This window comes from Rhopalosiphum maidis, chromosome 4, assembly GCF_003676215.2.
Source record: "Rhopalosiphum maidis isolate BTI-1 chromosome 4, ASM367621v3, whole genome shotgun sequence".
Classification (NCBI taxonomy): domain Eukaryota; kingdom Metazoa; phylum Arthropoda; class Insecta; order Hemiptera; family Aphididae; genus Rhopalosiphum; species Rhopalosiphum maidis.
The window spans coordinates 46,416,366-46,439,654 of NC_040880.1; the positions used below are offsets into that span (position 1 = coordinate 46,416,366).

The following is a 23,289-nucleotide window of genomic DNA, read 5'->3' on the forward strand; positions in this document are numbered from 1 at the left end:
ATATCTTTTGTTATTTCCTATACCTGTAAGGAATGTATATGAGACAATACAAAGTGACTGGGATAAAACAAATAAAATATTTGAAGGCTTTAACAATGAATTTGCTCATTTACTTTCTGCTCAATATATTTCAATCTAAAGTATAGTAGAAACTAGAAAATATAAATACGGCAGTGAATAAAAATAAACAAGGCAAAGGATTGGACTGAAAAAGTAAAAAAAAAGTAGTTGGAGATTATCAAAATCGAGAGTTCAAAGATTATCTTCAAGGTATTGCGTTTAATATTTACTAACCTATACACTAAAAATGTATTATACATTTTTATTATTATATTTGTTTTTGATACTATACGTATATTATAAAGATTAATACTAGGTGCTATATATATATATATATTAAAGTGACAATGTTATAATATATTTTGAAATATATATTTAATACTACTACGTTATAATATTACTTTACATATTGTATATTAACAATTTTGTTATATATGTATTCGAGTTATACAGATTCTATTATAATTATTAAATTTTTGCTTTATTTTAGACTGACGATATTTTGGTCACGCGATGTTCTTTCGGTAATTCGCCTACTTAATTTTTTACATTTATTCGTATCGTTTTCTATATTCAATTGATTATAAACAATATAAACCTCTTATGTTATTAGCATGCCAATTATTTGGTACATTTTATTCGGTATATAGTTGGGGTTTTTCATATTCAAAAACTAATGCAAAATAAAAATAAATATTCTAGTACATTAATATTATTTTGTAATAATATTTATACAAATTTCGATATTTTTTAGTTACTGGATCACTCTCTCACACAGTTTAACACACATGTATATCTACATCCTGAATCAGCCACTATGCAGTGTGTACTGCTCATTGAAGTAATTTATTCTCTTTCAAAGTGTCGACCTATTAAAAGAGCACACAACACAAGTACATAACACGTCAACACACGAAGATGTTTGATCATTGCTCAATATTTCACTTTTTCCATTAAATGAATATTATTCTTATACGATAGCCGGTGGGTCTCGGTTTTATACCATGTTAAATAAGCATAATGGATAAAAAAAAACGTTGAAACCCATCATAATATAATGTACACTAAGTACACATAATAATAAAATATAAAAAATAATACACGTATTTTTTTCTGTTTATAGAAAAGATGGAAACTACAAAAAATGTGTTTATATTTGCATATTGTATTTTATATTTTTCCAAATAATAATACCTATCTTCCGAAATCAGCAAAATATGGTGAATCGTAATCCATCATAATTTTTTTAAACTATTTTTTTATAAATGGAAAGAAACAAAAGTAAATTCGACTACTAATATTCAATAAAATCTATAATATAATATCATGTAAGGACCTTGGAGCGCTTTTACCACCAAAAAAAGATCAGAACTCTGTTAAAAATCTACAACGTTTTCGGAAAAATATTGTGAATATTTTTTCTATCTTGTATAAAAGTTGCAATTGAGTATATACGCAAAAAACTAGGTAACCAAATAGTCCGAATATAAACTTTCGATTATGTACAACAAAAATGTTTAGTGTTCAAAATATAATATATTTGCATGTAAGTGTTATTATAACAATAATATACGAACGAGAAAATGAAAATGTAAATGGTCGCGTTAATATATTTGTCAAAAGACAAGCTGTTGTAAATGCAAGTTTAATGGCATTGACATGATACAGTATGCTACATATTAAAATTAAAATAGTTTATATTATAAAACATATTATACTTTAAATTGAATAAGTGTTTGGTACATGATATCATTAGATAAATTATGAAATACATAATATATTAAAATATGAATTAATATGATGATAATAGTGTAAAAATTAAAACCCTTTACAAACTTTTGACGCAAATATCCATTTATTTATAAACATTTTAGCAGTATTTGAATAAATACCTCGCAGTATAGGGTAAAGGATTATTATTATGTTTAGTTTAAAAGGTATGATAAGTATATGCCTACTTGAATCGTATTAGAAAAGTTATTTCAGACAACAATTAATAAAATAATGTGATTAATATTTGATATTTATATATATATATAGGTAATAAAAACGTGAATCTTCTTTACATAGGTATTTAAAAAATAATGCTTTATTATTTAGAAATAAACTACAATTTTTAAAAATCTAAAAAGGTTGTAATAAACAATTCAAACAAATGAACATCAACGACGACAGAGAAACATTTTAATATAATACTTGAATGAACTATTATTGAATAAAAACAAAAATGGAAATTCTAGCAATGCTAATAATCTTTAGAACAATATAAATCTAATTAAAAAAAAAAAATTGATTAAGTAGGTACATACAACTTTTAATGAATGTACTTTTATGATCGAAGATTATAAATATGTTTACCGATGCAATTTATCATTAAATAAAAAGCTTTTTCTTAAGATTAATAAAATTATTGTTTAGTAAACAATTGTTTAATTACTCAAATTCGTTTGATAATTAACAATATTTTAAAATATTACAGATTTTAAACTTCTATAAATATAGTTGAATTGTCTTAAATTTAAAATTATTAAAAACACAAAGATAAATATGTTTAGTTGAGATAATAAGTATTAATATCATATTATCATCGATGATCATTATTAAATTAATAGTATGAGAAAATTAAAAATTGTATCACAAACCTACTAGAATTACCAGCGTTATCAAATATTGACTTTACAAATAAATATTAGAAAACAATAAATAAATGTAATTAAATCTTATTTTAGTTTAATTGATTCAAAACAAATCGATTGTCATGTTATTGTGTAAAATACACATATATAACATTATTGAGTATGTGTGAACAAGTTTTTGTTTCACGTCAAAATACTATGTTATTAAAACACACCAAACATTAAAACAAAAAGATTTTCTAAATGATATTATATTTATTTAATCTTCATAATCTATTAGATTAATATCAACAACAATAGTTATCAATTTTTTGATACTTAAAATAATCAAATAAATACAGTAGATTGTAAAAACCAAATAATCTGAAAATTCAAAATACCATTTTTATTGATCGTTTTCCATGATTATAGTGATGTGTATTAAAATGTTGTCATGATTAACTAAAAGATTATAAAATAATATATTGATTACAAAATTCAATAAATAAAACACATTTTCTTCTTGCCATAAAACAAATATATTCTAAACTAATATAATACACAGAATATATCACAAACAATTTTGAATATGACTAACATTTTACATAATATGCGGAAATTATTTTTCGATAAAATTATAATCATCTAATACAAATAAGAAAAAATCTTATGTGTCTATACACATCTTGTTAATAAATCAAGATACACTCAATAGAGGTAAATTATAATTATTTTAGAATGGTAATAAATCAGTGATCAATATATTAGTAAAAATTATGATAATGCATTTACACAAGAATTAATCAACTAGAAAATATAAGCTGTTGCAAAATATATTGTAAATGCTTTTAACGAATTATATAAAATGAAATAGAATTATGTTATGAAATTTGAACGTACTCAGTACACAATTTTTATAAATTGTTCTCGTATCTGACTTGAGGCAGCTGATGACAGAATATAATTCATGTACAATCTTAAATACAACATTGTAAATTGTCCTCATTTTTTTTTAATAATGATAATAAATAAAAAAAAAGATAATTTTTCATTAATGTATATTGTATTGAATTAATTTTTATCAAGAAAAAAATATTTTTTACTAATATATAGGGTAGAATTGTATCAGCACACAACTTATCTTTCCCACGGTGAATTAGGACATTTATTTTTTATTTGTTCACAAAATTATTAGAATTTACATTTGATAAAAAAAAAAATTGAAATTTAATTATTATGATGTATAAAAAGTAGCAAATGTTTATTTGTAGTAACACGATTTTTTTAACAGTTTATTTTTAATGATTTCAGTAAAATGTTCAGCATTTAAATATTCGTGTTTTTCGAATATGTAACATTTTAAATTATCATTAGTCATTATTATATTTACTATTATGATTTTGATGAAACCAATATGAATAATTGATTTTATATTTTAAGTTTATATTTTGATTTCATATGCTGAACTTGCCATATTAAAATAGTTAGTGTAAATATTGAACATAATAATATAGTCGGATTCAAATTTTTTTCTACAATATAACATTTCAAAATGTATGAATTGATAATCTTACTGTAAATATGTATATAACTTTCCCACAAAATCATGTATGGAAAAACGAGCTCTGTTTTTCCACAGAAAGAAAGATTCATAATTTATTCATAAGATTTAAACTTGAATTACTGAATATTATAAATTACTAGTTGATCGATGAATGTACTTTTTAAGGCAATCAAAATGCTTTACTATATTATTTATAAAGCAATAGTTTCTGGTAGAAAATTGAATAATACTTAGTACTTTGAAGGGAAAACATAAACAATTCTATTACATAACGAGATTCTCCGTGAAATGGTGCTGACTACTATAGCAGGCGAAATCCAAAGGTTTGCTAAAAAAAACACGAGACGAGACTGGATCAACATGTCAATCCATTGGCCATCCAATTATTAAATACTTCTAAGGGCGTCTTAAGCATCTAAAACTATTCGACTTAGTTTACAATTTAAAATTAAGACAGGAGCTCCATTGGAATAAATTACCCCATCAACGTATAAAGTATATAATATCATTTGTTTCTGGTATGTAAAATATAAACAATTGTTAAACATAATATTTATAAAGACCTTTTAGTCGTTTAAATAATAAAGCCCTGGGGCATTAAAAAAAAAAATCTTTAAATTTACGAAAATTCACTAATTACTTTGTGGTTAGTAAAATTTATAAAATATTCTATTTTTATAGTTTTTTGAGAGGTAGTTGTAAGTTTGAATTGTAGGGCCAAATATTTCTATAATTTATACATACAAGGATTTTTTAAATGCAACGTTATCGTAAAATTTTAATTTAACCAACCTGCAGTATTACTGATAGTAAAATAAATGTCTTGAATAGCAATTATAAATATATCATAAAATATACTTAGTGATATAGGCCGATGTTTCTCAAATATATTTTATTTTAACTGTTAACTTATAAAATAACGAAAATACAACTGCAATTTTTATAATGTTAGATTATTCATAGATAAATTTATAAACATCGTAACAGTATTATATCGTTCTTTACACTGTGAAACCATTTCTAAGTAACAAAAAAATTCAAACTATTAAACAAAGTGGCTTTCCAGGTATTTTATCAAAAGAACTAAAATTCACAATAGTAGTCGAGGGAAATTAATTTTCTTCAATTATTATTAATCACTCAAGAATAACATATAAACAAATGTATATTTAAATATACATATATTAACAAATTATAAAATAAAATGTCATAAATAAATGAGAAATTATACGTAAAATAATAATGTAAAATTAAAAATGTAGAACTCTTGGATGTACACATATGAATAAAATACCATATGATTGAATGATACAATGTTGTTTGTGTTTATAATGTTTTTAACAAAATAGATCATTGTCATAAATCATATTTTAGTAAACAATCATTAAATAAAATAAAATAAAGTAACAGAATATTGTTTATTGTAAACACACATGATGACATTGATTGATTTTGAAGTTTATATAAAATACATTTTGACTAAAGTTATTGACTATAAATAAGAGGTACTGGCTCAACTAAAATCAACTTACAGTTCGTCATTCTGGGAACCGATCAAAGGCGACTAACAGGTAAACTTTTATTCATATGATATATTGTTTAGAATTTTATTACAATGATTAAGAATACGCATTACATAAACATATATTTATTGTATTCATGTATTATTTACTTATATTATGTTTAATATTTATGAAAATATAAACTAAAAATAATCGAAGTACTTTGAGGTTTTTCTTTACTTTATAATGAAATATATCTGTTATTCTGAATTAGGCATTGTAATTTTATGCAAATAATAAGTTATGTTATCTAGGTAAAATTAATTTATTACTCGATAATCATAAAATGTATTAGAGCATGTTCATAATTTTATTGAATAGTAAAATATAAATTTAGGTAAATAAAATAAACATTTTGTTATATCTTCAGATTTATAAGTTTTATCTCAAATATCTACCTATTTATCAAATCATTCAATCCAATATACTATAAAAAAAGTTATAACATTTATAATTTAGATTGAAATGTACCAACTTTAAACTTTAAGCCAAATAAAAAATAACTAACAATGATGGTATAGACGTAAAAATTAAAAATTAAAAAAGATTTTAACATATTTTATTAAAACTAATTTTATGTTTATAATATTAGGATGAGGACTGTACTGAGTCTTTGCGTTGTTATTACTGCTGCTTTGGCATGCCCACTAACAGACAAAAAACCAGCTTGCTGTTGCAATTTGCCTAAAATATGCCCTGCTACATGGAACGTTAAGCAATTTGAATCCCAATGTGTAAGTAATAAACATATAGAAATAAAATATACGTTACAAAACAATTTTCACGGTATCATTATAATTGGACATGGAATATCTTAAATCGTACGAAATACTTTATAACGATGTTGGCCCAGGACCTCCGATTACTTTCTCTATTTATTGGTTCATTCCTTTAGAGGAAAATTAAATATTAGTTTGTTTGCAATAGATGATTAAGTTCTTAAATTTTTAGTCTACTGTTGCATTCCAAGGAACATGGTACGTACAAATGGTAACACCAACATACATCAAAGGGAACAACCCATTGAAAACCGGATTGTTCTGTATGTAAAATGTTATAAATAAACACAAGGTAATTCAAAAATATTGAAATTTTTATATTGAATTTTATAACAGGTAACACTTATCCAAGCACCAGAAATCAATTGATATTCCAGGATACCACACCTTGTGATAATACTGACTACAACATCGAATACGTAGTGACTGATTCATCATACAATCTTTAGTAAGTACTACATATATTATTCAATCTAAAGTCAATAGATCCTACAAAAAACCGAATGTTGTCACTTAGGCGAGGAATTAACTATACTAAAGAATGAAATAAGCATGTATTATTCAATATTAATATACCATTATTCATAATATTGATAAAAATATATTCAATATAAATTGAAATATTCAAAAAGGCCAAATTATATATTTACCTAATTACGAGGCAACAAAAAAGTATTTAGAATATTAAGATAACATATTATATGATGACAATATATATAATATATAATAAACTGATAATTTGAAAAAGTATTCAATATTTCCCCGATAGTAAAAAAAAAAAATGTTATCATTAATATAATATTATAAAATCGTGTTGTATCATTAAAAAAAAAAAGTTAAAAATAATGTCAAATTATATTATGAACATTGCATATATATATTTTATACTTTATAGTTATCTATTAATAATTTACATTATTTATTATTAGTACACAATGTCCGGAAACCACTAAAAAATTATTCAGTCCAGCATATGGAAAAGACAGCAAATATGCAATTTTTAACGTCGGTACAGAAAAATATTGTAAGTAAATCATAGTTTGTAACTATTATGTGTACCAATCTGCTTATCTAAAATATTTAAATAATATTAAACGATACAATTTCTATTTTCGATACAAGTAATAACCTGATTGCGCAGTTAATGATTACTAAATTACATTTTAGATAAAATCCCACTAATTGAAACATATCCATTTATTGACGAAAATTTAATCAGACACAAAATCAGTGGTTCCTGTAAGTTAACCTTCTATAAGTATTAATAATATACTCTTAAATCACACATTTATGTTATTATAACAGGTCAGAGAGAATACACAGTCGCTGTAATTGGAGCCGATGAACATTGGAAAGAGTATATGGTTTTGGCTGTGATCAACAGATATAAAAACTTGTTCTGCGGTAAAATTATTATAAAAAACTTAATTGAAATGCCTTCTATGATAAATATTTAAATACATTTTTCAGACAATGATCATATCATCTGGGTAATAACAAGAGATGTTGCCCCTAAATGGAGTACCTATAATAAAGCATTCGAAGACATTCAGAAGAGTGGTCTTAACCCATACCATTTGATAAGTGTTGATCATTCGCTAGACTCATTGCCTTCATTACCTACTGCACCTTCAGGACCTTTAGGACCTTTAGGACCTTCAGGACCTTCAGGACCTTCAGGACCTTTAGGACCTTCAGGACCATCGGGACCTTCAGGACCTTCAGGACCTTCAGGACCTTCAGGACCTTTAGGACCTTCAGGACCTACAGGACCTTTAGAACCTACAATCACACCTGGAGATGTCAATAATGTGGTACAACAAACTACCGTCTCTAAATCAACAACCAAATCCATTACTACTGACAGTTCATCTACTTCAACAACTACAGTAGAGACATCAACTGTTGTAATCGAGATAAGCTCAGATTTCACTAGCACTTATGAAATTGGACAATGTGATTTATACAATGGTATCCAAATCTTGAAGAGCCTGGATACTAAAGCTGTAATAATACATTTTTAAATGTTTTCAACTCTTCTACACTTTAATATACTTCTGTTTAATCTGATCGTGTTAGAATGAACGACCCAATATTCGAATTTAAAGTGATTTGCTACAAAATTAATATTGACAATAACATATTTTGATTCCAGATCAGACGCGCCTTGTCTGGAAAATATTACTTGGCCGAAGCAACACCTTGCTCGTATTTCGATATCCCCAATTCTAGAGTCGGTATTTTAAGTAAGTTAAACGCTAGCTGTGTTCGATGTAAACATTTGGCCTAAAAAATAAATAAACGTTTAAACGTTTCGATGTATTTAGATACTGCTTTCCCTGCATGCTCGATGCAACTTATTTTCGACGATATATCCATGGATACGTGGGATTACAATACTCCTCATATGATGATGGACCGCGGTTATAACATGAAGTAAACTTATTAGATATTTTATGAGATATTTGAAAATTTAATGATAAATTGTTTAAATATTATTTAAGGACCGGTGAAATTCAAGAAACGAGAAGCTATATTTCTTCACTGTATCCTGCAGACCATCCATACGGTTCAACTGTTTTCTCAATATATTCTGAAGGATATTGTAAGATCTAAAATTATCAGTTATGCGAACTTGATGATAGTATTTATTTATATTTATGATTTTATGACTTATAGATCCAGATACAATTGAAGAATTGATGAAACTTAAATTAGATGGAATGATTTGCAAACCGCCCTCAGATATATGTAAATATTGTTAATTTAAATTACTTATACGTAGACCGAAATATTTTCATCAAATTTTGGTACAATATATTAGTTAATAAAATATAAACTTGATTACAGACAAACACCAAATCATTGCAAGTATTATTGGATACAATGAAGACGATTACCTATTGCTGTGCCTTGCTAACCAGTACAAGAACCCATTCTTTAGTTAGTATTTACATAGTTAGACAATATTTGATATTATTGTCTGTAGATTATTTTGTACTAAATTTGTTTGGTTTTTATAGCTTCGGAACCAGTATACCAAGTCTATGCCTATACAAGAGATAGAATTCCATCCCAGAAAACTATGAACAATATAAATCAAGAATTATTGCGCGCTGGATATAATCCAAATTACTTGATCAAAATAGATCAGACCACGGAAATAGATGTAGAATACGTATTTGAAACTTCATATTATGAATCGACAACTTCATGCTGGAGTAGTAGTAGCAGTAGTTATAGTTCGACTACTACATCTTACTCATCTTCATCAATAAGTTCGACTATTAGCAATGGGTGTTAAGTAATTTAAAATATTATATATTATGTCAATACATTCAGTTTAATAAATAAATATAAATATCACGCATTATTAATTTGTTTTATATTTTCATTGTGTTTCTGTTCTATAGTTTATGAACGGAGTGAATATATTTTAGAATTAGCTATATGTTTTTTTTTCTTATAACACTGGATGATACAGATAAGTTTTTTGATATTTTATATTGAAATTGGTTTCTGGTTTACACATTGAAATAAACTCGTAACATTCCACTATTATTAAACCAAAATTTTATAAAAGAATATTTAAAACTATTCAAATCAATTTTTTATTAAATTGTATATTTTTATACCAATCTTCTTACGATTTACGGTATATGCCTGCGTAATGACTTATAACTTATAAGTTGAGAAAAATGATAATACATATTAATTTACTTGTTTTGATTGGTAAACATTTTTACCAATAAATTTATAGTTATGTTAATATAAATATTATATTATAAAATGTTCTTGGACATGTAGGCTAATATATTTTTTAATTAAAATCTTCTTTCGTATTTATTATAGTACCTATATTATATAATGTGTAGTGTGTACAACCATTTTAATATTTATATTTTATTATGAGACTATAGCTGCTAGTGTAGCTCGATTGCAATGTTTGCGATTCACCTATGCTGGTTTGGTGCAGGAAAAAATTAAATCTTTTAAATAAAAATTATTTAGTTATACAATTTGTCAATAATGTTTATTGTATTAATTTATCTCTGTAAATCAATAGTGAACTAAAAACACATTGTTAAATAAATAATTAAAAAATGCATCATCACATGTAGGGAAAATTGTCATTATTATCGAAGGAAATTAGTTTTATTTTAAGTTATTTTTTGGACTTTGTTCTCATCCTTAAATTATATAACATCTACTACAATTGTAATAGTATTAAAAGTATAAATTATAATCTATGCATAATTTTAATAATGTGGATGTCTTGTGAAATTTCCTAGACCAGGATTTTTCAAGCTTCGTTATAGATGTTAGTAAAATTTTTGGTTTGAGGCAAATGTATATTGTCTCATTCGCATTATTATATACATTATAGTATGATAATATGTTAGCGAGTATATCAGTTTTGTGTTTCTTACATGGAAAATAGACATATGAATTATTTAAAAATAATAATAAAAAATTTATATTTTTAATACCTACAATGCATGTTTTAAATCTGTACCTAAACTTACTTTTCATAAATTTAACATTTATACATCTTTGAGTAAGTACACCAAAAGCACTTTCCCCGTTATTCGTACAAGACAGAACAAAACCACATATTTTAATTGTACCTTTTAAAATTTAAGTACAAAAAAATGACATACCTACGAATAAAGCATACAAAATATAAATTCAGAAGCTAATTAAAATTACATTTTACAAATCATTAAAAAGCGAGGCAAAATTTTATATTAGATAAGAATATAAGTTTCTTTTTTTTAATCGTGGTTGTTTCGACACCGGGAGCGCTAATGTTCTATTTTTGACAGGTGTTTTATAGTGTAATTTTTTAATCCACTACGGGACCCTGTTAATCCATAGGTTATTGTGCAACCTGTTTATCTTAAGTTGTAGCAATAACTATAAGGAAATACTAAATACAGTCAACTCAGCAACTAATATAAGTGCTTCTTCGCATTAAAGACAATTCTGAAATCTAATAAAGTATTAATTAAATCTATAGAATTAGACCTAATATAAATAAATGGTAAACCCATTTAGCAATTTATTTTTAATGATGCTTAGCATTAAGATATTCATTTACTTCGAATATCTAACATTTTAAATTACCATTATTTTATTCACTATTGTGTTTTTGGTGAAATCAATATTAAATAATTTATTTTATATTTTAAGTTGATATTTTGATTTCATAAGCTGAAACATATTATTAGCCATATTAAAATAGTTTAAAATACCAAATATCGAACATAATGTGGTTAGGTTATAATTTTTTCGTAAGAAAAAATTTTAAAACGTATGAAATGATTATTTTACTGTAAATAAGTATATACTGTGTAGCTTCCTACACAATCATGTATAAAATAACGAGCTCTGTTTCTCCACAGAGAGAACAATACAATGCATAATTTATTTATAATATTTTTAAACTTTAATCACTACATATTATAAATAATGAACAGAGCTATGCATGTACTTTTTGAGGCAACTAAAATTATAACTTTTAAAAGAGTGGTTTTTTGTAGAAAATTGGATTTATCTAGTACTTAAAAGATGAAACGTAAAATATCCTATTATAAAACAAAAATAACGAGATTTACATGTTTCATAAAATTCGTCAAATTTACAATAATTCGTAAATTATTTCCTAGTTAAAAATGTATGAAATATTCTATTTTTAAAATAGAAACTAAATAGGCTTAGTAATGTAATACTGGTTCTTCATGGATTTGGTTTATAAGGCCGAAAAATATATTAAGACATTTTTTTTATATAACCATTTTCAGTAAAAAAACGAGTTAGATATTTAAACAAAGAATATTGGTTTTAGTTAATTTGTTCTTATTTATTATTATAAATTAAATAAAAAAATATATAAAAAAAAAGTTAAAAAGTTTGAAAGTTTCAGTTCATATTCCTATATTTTATACGTATAATAATATTTTTAAATGCAAGTTATCGTTAAATATTACTTGAATAGCAATGTAAATAAATTTATCATAAAATACTCTTAGAAATATAGGCCGACGTTTATCAATTTCTCATATATATTTTTTAGCAGTTACTTATAAAATATCGAAAATACAAATGCAATTTTTATAATATTAGCTATTCATAGATAAATTTATAAAAATCATAACAGTATTCACCGTTCTTTAGACCATTACACTATTTCTCAGTAACAAAACAATTTCAAGCCATTTAACAAAGTGAATTTCCGGGTATTATCATTTATTTCTAAAGAACTAAAATTGACAATATTAATTGAGGAAAATGGATTTCCTACAATTATTAATGAATTAAGAACTTAAAAATAATATATAAACTGCCGAAATAAAGATACAACGTTATAAAATAAGATGTCACACATGAGAAATTATAAAGTAATGAGAATTTAAAAATGTACAATTTTTAGGTTCATTAATAGAAATAAAAAGTAAAATGATTAAATGATACAATGATTTTGTGTTTAAAATGTTTTTAACAAAATAGATCCTTGTCATAAATCACATTTTACTAAACATTCATTAAATCAAATAAAATAGTCACAGATCATATTGTTAATATGGTAAACACACATTTTGACATTGATTGATTTTGTAGCTTATATAAAATAAATATTTACTTCATTTTTTGACTATAAATAAGAGGTACTGGCACAACTAGGATCAACTTTCAGTTCGTCTTGTTGGGAACCGATCAAAGGCAACTAACAGGTAAACTTTTATTAATTTAATATGCTGTTTAGAACTTTACTAGAGATATTTAGTTATTTATTTTTACAAATTAAATAAAAAATAATAAAACAATTCTATTAATTTATTTTTTACCTATATTAAGTGTTAAGTAATTTGAGATTTTATTTATTTTATAATAAAATTAAATTTTTTATTCTGAATTAGGTACTGAAGTTTAATAAAAATAGAAAAATTATGTTATATAGCATGTAAAATTAATTTATTAATTAATAGTTTCAAAATATATTAAAGCATGTTCATAATTTTATTGAATAGTAAATTATAAATTTAGATAAATTAAATTAACATTTTGTTTTATCTTTATTATAATGATTTTAATCTTGATTATCTACATATTTTCAAAGCATTTAAAGCCTCATAAAATGATATCTGAATATTTTATTTGATTTTTAAAATATAATTAGGTAATTAAAAGCTTAAAAAACGAACTTTCATTAAATTATTTGATTTATTATGCAAAAATATTAATCATAAGTCAACTATTATTATCTTGTTCTCTAAAAATATAATATAGTAAAAATAATAACCTTATTACTAATTTCTGTCTGTATAAAAAATAATTATAATAAATACAAATTAACTATTTACCTATCCGATTAATTTTTCAATAAAATATATATTATAATAATATTACCGTTCACAAATAATAATTTTAAATATTGTTACTCAGTAAAATTCAATTAGTGAATCGTTATAGGTTTAAGATAAAATATATCAATAAGCAAAAAGTTGAATTTTAATATTAATAAGAATTATCATATTATTATAGAATCAATTGTGGTATTGAAATTAATATTGACACCTATTTGTAATTTAGTTTATAACGTACCGATGTTTAAACACTAAGCCAGATAAACAAAAACTAATAATTATGGTATAGAAACGAAGACAAAAAATGAAAAAAAGGTTATACCATATTTTATTTAAACTAATTTTACGTTTATGTTACTAGGATGAGGACTGTACTGAGCCTTTTCGTTATTATTGCTGCTGCTGTGGCATGCCCACTATTGAAAAATTTGAAAAAATCAGACTGTACTTGCGATGTGCCTAAAATATGTCCTTCTACATGGAACATTCTGAAATTTGAATCTCAATGTGTAAGTAATAAAAAGACAAGAATAAAAACTCAATGAAAAATAATAATGATATATAAATTATTATATAGATAATATATAACACGCACGATGCATATTCCATAACTAATAATAATTCTTTGTGTTATCAGTAATCCTATAAATAAATTATGATATTGTAACAGCTATAATGTGTGTATAAACATAACATTTAAAAAAACATAGTAGGGTATTTTAAATGCATTTTTTTTTTGATACCTATTTTGATTTTGACATTTAATTTTTTATAAATTATTATCATCTGATTATTTTACAATTATTTAAATAATTTTAAAATAATATTATAGAATAAACATTTTTTTATAATGATTATTCGAAAAAAAAAATTATTCTACTAATTTTCAAACATTAATACTTTTTGAAATAATGAGTTGTTTATAATAATTTTAATCACATGGTAAATTAATATTAAAATAAATATAAATCATTCTACGAGTACAATACATTTTAGTTTTGTAATAGCTTTATGTTTGAAATTTATTCGAATACATTTTTATTCAAATAATTTTAAAAAATCATTTGAATAATTATCTAGATAATATTTTGCCCAACGCTTGCACTCAGATTAAATTGATTTTCTTATGAACAATGAGATGGAAAATCATAAATTGTTAAAAACATTGTTCATACAAATAATTATATTTTTATAGAAAAAATGTATATTGCATATTATTATTTCCAGTCAACAATGGCATTCCAAGGAAAATGGTATGTACAAATAGCAACACCAACATACATCGACGAGCAAAACCCATTGAAAACTGGACTTTTCTGTACGTAGAATACTTTTTTGAACGATTATTAAAATATTCATCTTAAACCGTTTAACAGGTAACAGTTATCCAAGCACCAAAAATGAATTGATATTCCAGGATACCACACCTTGTGATAAAACTGACTACAACATTGAATATGAAGTGATTGATCAATCATTCAATGTCTAGTAAGTACACTCTAGTTAAAGGGGAAAAAAGTTACATAAATCGATTGTTACCCGTTTTGAGTATCTAAATCTGTTAAATTGTGATTTAAAAAAAAATTAAATGTATTTTAATTATTTTTATAAAAAAACGCATACCTACATAAATATATAGTATAATACATTTTTTTTTTATTAGCACACAATGTATTGAAACCACAAAAATGTTATTCAGTCCAGCCTATGGAAAAGACAGCAAATATGCAATCTTTAACGTCGGTACAGAAAAATATTGTAAGTAAATCACAGTTAGTAGTTATTTATATCATTTATTTCATTTAGTTCACACATACATAAAGTTCAATAACAATATTAGTTTATAATTATATTCAATAACATTATATCACCTAATGGCTAAGTTGACATTTATTTTAAATTACTTAAAAAATTCAAAGAGAAATCAAAATTGTAAATATATTAGTCCATTTACGGCACTAAAAATCGGAAAATTAGATGTTCAATTGGTTGTTGCTACAGACAAATAAAATAAATCTACACGTTTTAAATAACATAGAGAAACCTTTTAAAATTATTCATGGACTTATAAAATTATACTTACTAAAATATTTTGTAATTTCAGACGATATAATTTGGTTTTGTAATACAAGCAATAATATTGTTGCAAAATAAATAATTAATAAATTACATTTCAGATAAAAGCCCACTAATTGAAACATATCCATTTATTGACGAAAATTTAATCAGACACAAAATCAGTGATTCCTGTAAGTTAACATTCGATAAGTATTAATAATATATTCTTAAATCACACATTTATGTTATTATAACAGGTCAGAGAGAATACACAGTCGCTGTAATTGGAGCCGATAAACATTGGAAAGAGTATATGGTTTTGGCTGTTATCAACAGATATAAAAACTTGTTCTGCGGTAAAATTATTATAAAAAACTTAATTGAAATGCCTTCTATGATAAATATTTAAATACATTTTTCAGACAATGAGTATATCATCTGGGTAATGACAAGAGATCTTATCCCTAAATGGAGTACTTATAATAAAGCATTCGAAGACATTCAGAAGAGTGGTCTTAACCCATACCATTTGATAAGTGTTGATCATTCGTTAGATTCATTGGTAACATCTTTGTTACCTTCAGTACCTTCAGTACCTTCAATACCTTCAGTACCTTCAGGACCTTCAGTACCTACAGTATTACCTGGTGATATCAATAATGTGGTACAACAAACTTCCGTCTCTAAATCATCAACAACAAAATCCATAAGTACTGACAGTACTTCATCTACTTCAACTACTTCAACAACTACAGTAGAGACATCAACTGTTGTAATCGAGATAAGCTCAGATTTCACTAGCACTTATGAAATTGGACAATGTGATTTATTCAACATTTACAATCTCCAAACTTTGAAGAACTTGGATTCTAAAACTGTAATAATGAATTTTTAAATATTTTTAAACTATTCTACATTTTAATATACTTCTGTTTGATTTGTTCGTATTACAATGAAAAATCCAATAAGTATGTTTAAAGCAATTTCTTTTCAAATTAATTATTAACAATATCATATTTTATTTCCAGATTAGACAAGCCTTGTCTGGAAAATATTACTTAACAGAAGCAACACCTTGCTCATATTTCGATAGCCCCAATTCTAGAGTCGGTATTTTAAGTAAGTTAAACGCTGACTATTTTTGATGTAGTCATTTTGTCCAAAAATAAATAAACATTTAAATGTTTCGATGTATTTAGATACTGCTTTCCCTGCATGCTCAATGCAACTTATTTTCGACGATATATCCATGGATACGTGGGATTACAATACTCCTCATATGGTGATGGACCGCGGTTATAACATGAAGTAAACTTATTAGATATTTTATGAGATATTTGAAAATTTAATGATAAATTGTTTAAATATTATTTAAGGACCGGTGAAATTCAACAAACGAGAAGCTATATTTCTTCACTGTATAATGCAGACCATCCATACGGTTCAACTGTTTTCTCAATATATTCCGAAGGATATTGTAAGATCTAAAATTATCAGTTATGCGAACTTGATGATAGTATTTATTTATATTTATGATTTTATGACTTATAGATCCAGATACAATTGAAGAATTGATTAAACTTAAATTAGATGGAATGATTTGCAAACAGCCTTCAGATATATGTAAATATTGTTAATTTAAACTATTTATAGACTAAAATATGTCCATCGATTTTTGGCCTTTAATAGTTAATAAATTATAAATGTATTTATAGACAAACATCAAATCATTGCAAGCATTATAGGATATAAAGAAAATGAATACTTATTGCTAAGTATTGCAAACCAGTACAAGAACACTTTCTATAGTTAGTACAAACCACATATTTAATTATTATTAAAATAATTTTGGACCTTTATTTATGTATCTACGTATTATTTTTAATTTTCAGCTACAAAGACAGTACCTTTAGTCTATTGTTATACCAGAGACCGAATCCCAAGTCAGAGCACTATGAATAGTATTACCCAAGAACTCTTGCGTTCTGGATTTAACCCGAATTACTTGATCAAAATTGATCAAACGAATACAATTGATGGAGATTTCATATTTGAAAAATCATATTATGAATCAACAGTGACCACTTTTTCTTCAACTAATAATGTTGTTTCCACGAAAAGTGTAAGTAGTACAACTGTCGTTGGAAGAAGTACTCCCTTAGTTGGACTTCCTGAAATATGTCCACAGAACTGGGACGTTGTAACTTTTAACGATCAATACGTAAGTATATAAGTATAGTGTTGAATAATAAAAATCTAAAATGAATTTCAAAAAAAATTTAAAAGAATAAAGTTATTATTGATAAAATATTCAAGTCAAATCAGGTATTAGTGTGCTTTATAAAATGCACAACGGCTTTCATAATTTTTAAAGAATACATTGTGTATGCATTTTTTTAACATCGATAATCAATTTCTTCTTCTAAAAATATTAAGTGGCGTTTAATATAGATTAGGTTAGGTTATACTTATCAGCAACCATTAATCATATGTTAGACAATAGTCGTTCGTTAGATAATAAATGCATATACCTGTATGAACAGAGAATAAGAAATAAGATCGCTTTATTTCATGGGAAAAGTATTGAATAATACAGTAATACATATTGGGAAAAATTTGAATGTTGACTTTGTGGTATAAGTTAAGAAAAAAATTGAGTTTCTTAATAAGTATACATCATATGATTATATACGCGCAATTCTTTAATATATGAATTTTAATTCATTCAATATAATATAACCCATACATTTAAATAAAAATATTTAACTATTAATTTCAAAAATTGAAATGAAAACATAATATAAAGTATTGGAATGTTGTAATTTTATAAAACTAATAATTATTCCATAATTAAAATGAGTTGTCCAAATAAATTAACATGCCCATATTTTACAGAAATGTATGACACTAACCTGTGAGTTGAGTGATTTAACAAGGTCTTTGAATACTTATCAGAAAATATGTAAATTAAAATAAAATTTATTAACATTCATATATTAACATATTTTAAATAGATTAAATTATTTTGTAAGATAAAAGAACAAATATAATAATAATGTATTAATATTAAGAACTATAAACATAATAATATACGGACTGTGTGTATTTTATTCATATCCTGCAATAGCTAGCAAATTTTAATGTGGTTAGAAAAATATGTTTAATACCCTTGCATATAATAGATTAAAAAATGTGTGTTATATTTAATTTAATTATGTTTTTATCATTAACGTTGAATTCTATTCCCTTTATATAATTATTGATGAGTATGGAATATCTTAATTTGTATGAAATAGTTTATGAAGATGTTGGCCCCGAACCTTTGCTCACTTTCTCTGTAATTTTTGTCATATATTTAAAGGACAATGAACTATTATTTTGTATGCAATAGTTGATTAAGCTCTTAAATTTCTAGTCTACTGTTGCATTCCAAGGAACATGGAACGTACAAATGGCAACACCAACATACATGAAAGGAAACAATCCATTGAAAACCGGACTGTTCTGTATGTAAAATAATATAACTTAACACTAATTAAAAAAAAAACCTGAACATTTTATCTTGAATATTATAACAGGTAACACTTATCCAAGCACCAGAAATCAATTGATATTCCAGGATACCACACCTTGTGATAAAACTGATTACAACATTGAATACGAAGTGATTGATCAATCCTACAATCTTTAGTAAGTATTACGTACCTATATTATTCAAACTAAAGCCAAGAGAACTTATAAAAAAACCGAATGTTATCACTTTGACGAGGAACCTACTATATTCAAGAATGAAATAAGCATGATATTACTAATTTCAATATAGAAAAATCCATAAGGTTTTTACTGAAATAATTTAAATATTAACCATTCAAAAAATTACTAAAATTATATTCCTAATCCATGAAATATCAGATAAAGTAAATTCAACTGAAATATTCATAAGGATCAAATTATAAATTTAGTTAAATATGAAGCAAAAAAAGGTATTTATACAACATAAATAATCTGATAATTGGTAAAAGTATTTAAATATTTCCCCATAATAAAAAATATTTCTATTCCTTAATATAATAATATAAAATAATCTTCTTATACCTTTAAAAAAAAGTTTAAATTTATGTTAAATTGTATTATGAACATCGCATATATGCTAGATATCTATATATTAATATACATTATTTATTATCAGTACACAATGTCCAGAAAGCACAAAAACGTTATTCAGTCCAGCATATGGAAAAGACAGCAAATATGCAATCTTTAACGTTGGTACTGAAAAATATTGTAAGTAAATCATAGTTCGTAACTATTATTTGTACCATTATGTTTATTTGATAATTTTATCATTTTAAACACTTTAATTTTGTTTTTAAGCAATGACTTAATTGCACAATCATTGATTAATAAATAATATTTTAGATAAAAACCCATTAACCGAAACATATCCATTCATTGATGACAAATTAATCAGACATAAAATCGAGGGTTCCTGTAAGTTAACCTTCTATAAGTATTAATAATATACTCTTAAATCACACATTTATGTTATTATAACAGGCCAGAGAGAATACACAATCGCTGTAATTGGAGCCGATAAACATTGGAAAGAGTATATGGTAATGGCTATTATCAACAGATATAAAAACTTCTTCTGCGGTAAAATGATTATGAAAAACTTAATTGAAATGCCTTCTATGATAAATATTTAAATACATTTTTCAGACAATGAGTATATCATCTGGGTAATGACAAGAGATCTTATCCCTAAATGGAGTACTTATAATAAAGCATTCGAAGACATTCAGAAGAGTGGTCTTAACCCATACCATTTGATAAGTGTTGATCATTCGCTAGACTCATTGCCTTCATTACCTACTGCACCTTCAGGACCTTTAGGACCTTCTGTACCTTCAGTACCTACAATAACAACTGGTGACATCAATAATGTGGTACAACAAACTTCCGTCTCTAAATCATCAACAACAAAATCCATAAGTACTGACAGTACTTCATCTACTTCAACTACTTCAACAACTACAGTAGAGACATCAACTGTTGTAATCGAGATAAGCTCAGATTTCACTAGCACTTATGAAATTGGACAATGTGATTTATACAACGGTATCCAAATCTTGAAGAGCCTGGATACTAAAGCTGTAATAATACATTTTTAAATGTTTTCAACTCTTCTACACTTTAATATACTTCTGTTTAATCTGATCGTGTTAGAATGAACGACCCAATATTCGAATTTAAAGTGATTTGCTACAAAATTAATATTGACAATAACATATTTTGATTCCAGATCAGACGCGCCTTGTCTGGAAAATATTACTTGGCCGAAGCAACACCTTGCTCGTATTTCGATATCCCCAATTCTAGAGTCGGTATTTTAAGTAAGTTAAACGCTAGCTGTGTTCGATGTAAACATTTGGCCTAAAAAATAAATAAACGTTTAAACGTTTCGATGTATTTAGATACTGCTTTCCCTGCATGCTCGATGCAACTTATTTTCGACGATATATCCATGGATACGTGGGATTACAATACTCCTCATATGATGATGGACCGCGGTTATAACATGAAGTAAACTTATTAGATATTTTATGAGATATTTGAAAATTTAATGATAAATTGTTTAAATATTATTTAAGGACCGGTGAAATTCAAGAAACGAGAAGCTATATTTCTTCACTGTATCCTGCAGACCATCCATACGGTTCAACTGTTTTCTCAATATATTCTGAAGGATATTGTAAGATCTAAAATTATCAGTTATGCGAACTTGATGATAGTATTTATTTATATTTATGATTTTATGACTTATAGATCCAGATACAATTGAAGAATTGATGAAACTTAAATTAGATGGAATGATTTGCAAACCGCCCTCAGATATATGTAAATATTGTTAATTTAAATTACTTATACGTAGACCGAAATATTTTCATCAAATTTTGGTACAATATATTAGTTAATAAAATATAAACTTGATTACAGACAAACACCAAATCATTGCAAGTATTATTGGATACAATGAAGACGATTACCTATTGCTGTGCCTTGCTAACCAGTACAAGAACCCATTCTTTAGTTAGTATTTACATAGTTATACAATATTTGATATTATTGTCTGTAGATTATTTTGTACTAAATTTGTTTGGTTTTTATAGCTTCGGAACCAGTATACCAAGTCTATGCCTATACAAGAGATAGAATTCCATCCCAGAAAACTATGAACAATATAAATCAAGAATTATTGCGCGCTGGATACAATCCAAATTACTTGATCAAAATAGATCAGTCCTCGGAAATAGATGTAGAATACGTATTTGAAACTTCATATTATGAATCGACAACTTCATGCTGGAGTAGTAGTAGCAGTAGCTATAGTTCGACTAGTTCATCTTACTCATCGTCATCATTAAGTTCGACTATTAGCATTGGGTGTTAAGTAATTTAAAATATTATACATTATGTCAATACATTCATTTTAATAAATAAATATAAATATCACGCATTATTAATTTGTTTTATATTTTCATTACCTTTCTTTATTATTTATTATGAACGAATTATTCTATATAGAAATAGGTTTTAGCTTTACAAATTGAAATACACATTCCACTATTCTTAAACTATCGTTTTAAGGAAGAATATATTTTTATACTATTCAAATAAATTTTTTTTGTTCATATACTATTCTTCTTACGGTTTATGGTAAATATGCCGATTTCATGACTTAAAAGTTGATAAAATTATACCTTATGATTTTAATAATAATGTATTATAACATATGTGATTTTATTGGTAAAAATTATAACTTAAAAAAAAATACGAAAATTATAGAATGAAGACTAAATGTAGTATAAGATGTTCTTGGTTGAAGTCTAAATCCATAATTTATTGTCTAGAACTAGATTTATATTATAGTTAACATTGTTCTCGGTGTAACTTATGAGTGTAATGTCTAATTTAACACCATCATCTTATTGTTTTCCCCTGTCTGGTATTTATCTGTAATAGAAGTCGTGTCCAAATTTTGAATCACTTATTGTTGTTAATATGATTGTGTTCACTTATACATTAGCATTGTCTTTACGTAAATTATACACTTTTCAAAATATTTCTACTTGATTAACATCATAAAATACATATACTAGCTTCCTCTTAAGGTATATAAGTTCTTATAATATCGTATATTATAAGGTTTTTATATATCAATCAAAATTAGCAAAAATTTAATATATTTTTTTTAAGCCATTTAAGTTATTATTTTATTAA

The 23,289-nt window shown here is 25.1% G+C and overlaps 3 protein-coding genes across 5 annotated transcripts in view; 2 read left to right on the forward strand and 1 right to left on the reverse strand.

Annotated features, from left to right (window-relative positions):
* The window catches only part of LOC113555556, a 243,451-nt gene that overhangs the window by 160,090 nt on the left and 60,072 nt on the right, over window positions 1-23,289 (reverse strand). The window lies entirely within an intron of this gene.
* LOC113555559 lies at window positions 5,680-9,957 on the forward strand. The gene is made up of 14 exons (XM_026959986.1): window positions 5,680-5,810; window positions 6,394-6,535; window positions 6,753-6,843; window positions 6,917-7,028; window positions 7,510-7,604; window positions 7,748-7,819; window positions 7,886-7,984; window positions 8,051-8,586; window positions 8,736-8,826; window positions 8,908-9,016; window positions 9,085-9,185; window positions 9,260-9,331; window positions 9,431-9,523; window positions 9,604-9,957. Exons 2-14 carry the CDS (start codon window positions 6,395-6,397, stop codon window positions 9,882-9,884), a joined length of 1,893 nt encoding a protein of 630 aa, XP_026815787.1. The 5' UTR covers window positions 5,680-5,810; window position 6,394; the 3' UTR covers window positions 9,885-9,957.
* On the forward strand, window positions 13,252-22,532 carry LOC113555557. Its single transcript, XM_026959984.1, has 26 exons — window positions 13,252-13,314; window positions 14,309-14,456; window positions 15,175-15,265; window positions 15,324-15,435; window positions 15,611-15,705; window positions 16,125-16,196; window positions 16,263-16,361; window positions 16,428-16,882; window positions 17,034-17,124; window positions 17,205-17,313; window positions 17,382-17,482; window positions 17,557-17,628; window positions 17,721-17,813; window positions 17,898-18,226; window positions 19,421-19,511; window positions 19,584-19,695; window positions 20,195-20,289; window positions 20,425-20,496; window positions 20,563-20,661; window positions 20,728-21,161; window positions 21,311-21,401; window positions 21,483-21,591; window positions 21,660-21,760; window positions 21,835-21,906; window positions 22,006-22,098; window positions 22,179-22,532. Exons 2-26 carry the CDS (start codon window positions 14,310-14,312, stop codon window positions 22,457-22,459), a joined length of 3,516 nt encoding a protein of 1,171 aa, XP_026815785.1. The 5' UTR covers window positions 13,252-13,314; window position 14,309; the 3' UTR covers window positions 22,460-22,532.